General features: G+C 42.7%; 1 protein-coding gene across 1 annotated transcript; it reads right to left on the minus strand.

Moving 5' to 3' along the window:
• Positions 1 to 244: 244 nt before the first annotated feature.
• Positions 245 to 3,581, minus strand: LOC132346839 (craniofacial development protein 2-like; the record flags this gene model as incomplete). Its single annotated transcript, XM_059892794.1, is given in 2 exon segments — positions 245 to 1,024; positions 3,540 to 3,581. Coding segments are annotated over 2 exon segments (822 nt in total), but the record flags the coding sequence as incomplete, so codon positions are not given.
• Positions 3,582 to 4,034: the final 453 nt, after the last annotated feature.

Genomic DNA, 4,034 nt, shown 5'->3' on the forward strand with positions numbered 1-4,034 from the left:
TCCTTTTCTCCTTTGCTTTAAGCTTCTCTTCTTTTCACAGCTATTTGTAATGCCTCCCCAGACAGCCATTTTGCTTTTTTGCATTTCTTTTCCATGGGGATGGTCTTGATCCCTGTCTCCTGTACAATGTCACAAACCTCATTCCATAGCTCATCAGGCATTCTATCTATCAGATCTAGGCCCTTAAATTTCTCACTTCCACTGTATAATCATAAGGGATTTGATTTAGGTCATACCTGAATGGTCTAGTGGTTTTCCCTGCTTTCTTCAATTTAAGTCTGAATTTGGCAATAAGGAGTTCATGGTCTGAGCCACAGTCAGCTCCTGGTCTTGTTTTTGCTGACTGTATAGAGTTTCTCCATCTTTGGCTGCAAAGAATATAATCAATCTGATTTCAGTGTTGACCATCTGGTGATGTCCATGTATAGAGTCTTCTCTTGTGTTGTTGGAAGAGGGTGTTTGTTATGACCAGTGCATTTTCTTGGCAAAACTCTATTAGTCTTTGCCCTGCTTCATTCCGTATTCCAAGGCCAAATTTGCCTGTTACTCCAGGTGTTTCTTGACTTCCTACTTTTGCATTCCAGTCCCCTATAATGAAAAGGACATCTTTTTTGGGTGTTAGTTCTAAAAGGTCTTGTAGGTCTTCATAGAACCGTTCAACTTCAGCTTCTTCAGCATTACTGGTTGGGGCATAGACTTGGATTACTGTGATATTGAATGGTTTGCCTTGGAAATGAACAGAGATCATTCTGTCATTTTTGAGATTGCATCCAAGTACTGCATTTCGGACTCTTTTGTTGACCAGGATGGCTACTCCATCTCTTCTGAGGGATTCCTGCCCGCAGTAGTAGATATAATGGTCATCTGAGTTAAATTCACCTATTCCAGTCCATTTCAGTTCGCTGATTCCTAGAATGTCGACATTCACTCTTGCCATCTCTTGTTTGACCACTTCCAATTTGCCTTGATTCATAGACCTGACATTCCAGGTTCCTATGCAATATTGCTGTTTACAGCATCGGACCTTGCTTCTATCACCAGGTACATCCACAGCTGGGTATTCTTTTTGCTTTGGCTCCATCCCTTCATTCTTTCTGGAGTTATTTCTCCACTGATTTCTAGTAGTATATACTCCAATACGAAAAAAAAATTTGTAAAAAGTATCATTTCTTAAATTTAAAAAGCTCCCAATATATTGAGATTGTTTCCAGGGATCTGTTATCACAAACTTGGATTCAATGACTAATCCTTGTACATACACTGTATAAAAGCAGATCTCCGGGTCACATTTCTGAAAGTAAAATCATTGGATCAAAGAGGATGTACCTACTAAATGCTGATGGATCCATTGCCTTCCTCAAAGGTTGTGCCTTTATTGAACACTCTCAGAGAACAGAATTGTCACGTGATATTACTGAAAGCTGACTGCCAGCTGTGGTTCTTCGACTGCACATGACTCTCTCTTGTAGAAGCGTCTCCAGGTTACTAGTTTATATGGTCCCATTGCTGCACCCCCAGATGAAACACAGACTCCTGTTCTTGGAAGCCTTTGAACACATCCTGAATATCGATCCCTAGGGAGCAAAACCCAAAGAGGTAATCTCTTTGATCTGAGGTTTTCTTTCCACATTTCCACATCGTTCTGCAGGATCTGCTTTCCCTTTGGGTGCCTCTGATCTAAAAACATTCACTTCTTTTCCTTTATGAGGATGCAGTCCCAGCCTCAACATTCTAGACAGACACAGCAGAGTACACTGCCCCAGCATCCATACAAAGTTTATACATACGTGCCTCGTTCTTGGCATTTTTCTCTCTCTAGTCACTAAAGAAAATGTGTCATGTTTAATAAAGGCCCCTGTCCTGCTGAGGATGTTGATGAATTTGGATGTATAAATATTGACCAAAAATAGAGTTGGAGCCAAGGACAACCAAACATTTCTGCACAACATCAGAGGAATCTGAAGATTTTGAGAGCAACACATGAAAGAAGGTATGAAGAGGAGAGATGGAGAAGCAGTAGGGAAGGAGTTAAAGAGCCATCAAGAAAACACCATATCCTAACAAATATATATGGAATCGAGAAAGATGGTATTGACAGTCCCACATGCAAGGCAGCAGAGGCGACACAGACATAAAGAACAGTCTTTTGGACTCACTGGGAGAAGGAGAGGGTGGGATGATTTGCGAGAAGAGCACTGAAACATATACATTACCATGTGTAAAATTGGATAACCAGTGCAAGTGTGATGTATGACCCAGGGCACCCAAAGCTGGTGCTCGGTGACAAACTGGAGTGACATGGTGGGGAGAGGGGTGGGAGGCGGGTTCAGGTCAGAGGAGACACATGTATACCTATGGCCCATGTGAACTGATGTATGGCAAAAAACATCACAATATTGTAAGGTAATTACCCTCCAATTAAAATAAATGAATAAATTTTAACAAAAGAAAAAGGTTGCAGTTGTATTAGCTCGGGGAAGGGCCAGTGAGCCTTCAGGGTCCAGGGACTCAAGGATATTTTGAATAAGCAGGTCATCTCAAAGCAGGCTTGTGATGCTCTGGTATTACCTCCCTCTTGGTAGCCCTGCTGCCAAGCCATTTCTAAAGTCTACCACACTTATACATGCTTGGAGAACAAGTGGATTATTGGGTCTTCATTAGCAAGTTCTTTCTTTATCTCTCTAACTACAACCACAGCCCCTGACCTATCCTCTCCACCCTCAAACTTTATTTTGTCTCTCATTAATACTGCATCTCACTAACTGGCATCAACTACTTGTTGTTTTTTTTTTTTTTTCTTTATGCTTTGTTTACTCACTAGAATACAAGCCTGGTCATAATAGGAACTCAGTCTACTTCCTTTGTTTCTTTGCTCTCATTGCCAAAAGTATGCTTAGCATATACTAGGTACTCAATAAATATTTGTGGAATGTACTGTGTAAGCAAAGAATGACCACAGTACATGGAAAAGAAAACATAAAAACATTTGGATGATGTTTAAAAACTCAGCATACTAAAACTTTAAGTGTCCTCATGTAGCTGAGAAAACATCCATTTTATAAGGACGGGGTGAAATTAAAGTCTGAGGATTTCAATTAAGAAAAAAATACTGGCCCTGTTATCCTCATGTTTTGCAGACTAATCACATTTACAGACTGAGGTGCAGAGAAGGACAGTTAATTTCACATCTTTCGGCCTCATATGACTTCCTGCCATGAACAGGGAGGGTGTGAGTCCTGGCCCAGATAGCCACGAGCATCCGTGAGTAACTGTGACCCAACTCCCATCATCAGGCCAAGCTTTTGCACTAGGAATTAGGTGGATGCCGCTGAGGTCAGCAACTGGCATTTGGGTCTGCTGTTCTGTGCCAGCCCAGACAATTTACACCCCACCAGTGATAATACGAGCTGTGCTCTCACATTCCCTTCAATTGGGAAGTGTAGAACAGGTCATGGTTTGGAGTGGGGAGGGATAGGGCAGTAAATTTAACCCAAGAGTCCCCTGCATTTCCACCATCAAGCTATTCCTTTTTCACTCACCCTGTCGTTCGCCATCCTCCCCTGTGGATTCAGGACAACCATGTCTACAAAATAAGAAGATGCCATTAGCCAGGTACCAGGGATCATTGGTTCCCCCCACACAGAAGGGCAGGGAGGCCAAAGGCAGACTCTGGACACCAGCGATGGCCTGAGCCGTGCTCAGGCAACTAAAGCGACAAGAACCCAGGGCAGCAGAGTCCCTGGTCCAAGTAACCCAGATCCACATAAAGAGAAGCAAGGAGCTGCACACAGTTTCATGGCACAAGGCAGTGTAGACACGTGATCCGAACTGCTCAGAATATCTGTCTCCATAACCTCAACTTACATGAGAACTATTCTCTCCTAAGCTTCAATGAGACCATGGAGATCATAGGGTTGGTGGAAAAAAATATAATAAACACCCATCCCAGGCTTCCTTGGTGGCTCAGTGGCAAAGAATCCTCCTGCCAATACAGGAGACACAGGCCCGATCCCTGATCTGGGAAGATCCCAGAT

This window comes from Bos taurus, chromosome 13 (genome assembly GCF_002263795.3).
Source record: "Bos taurus isolate L1 Dominette 01449 registration number 42190680 breed Hereford chromosome 13, ARS-UCD2.0, whole genome shotgun sequence".
Lineage (NCBI taxonomy): Eukaryota > Metazoa > Chordata > Mammalia > Artiodactyla > Bovidae > Bos > Bos taurus.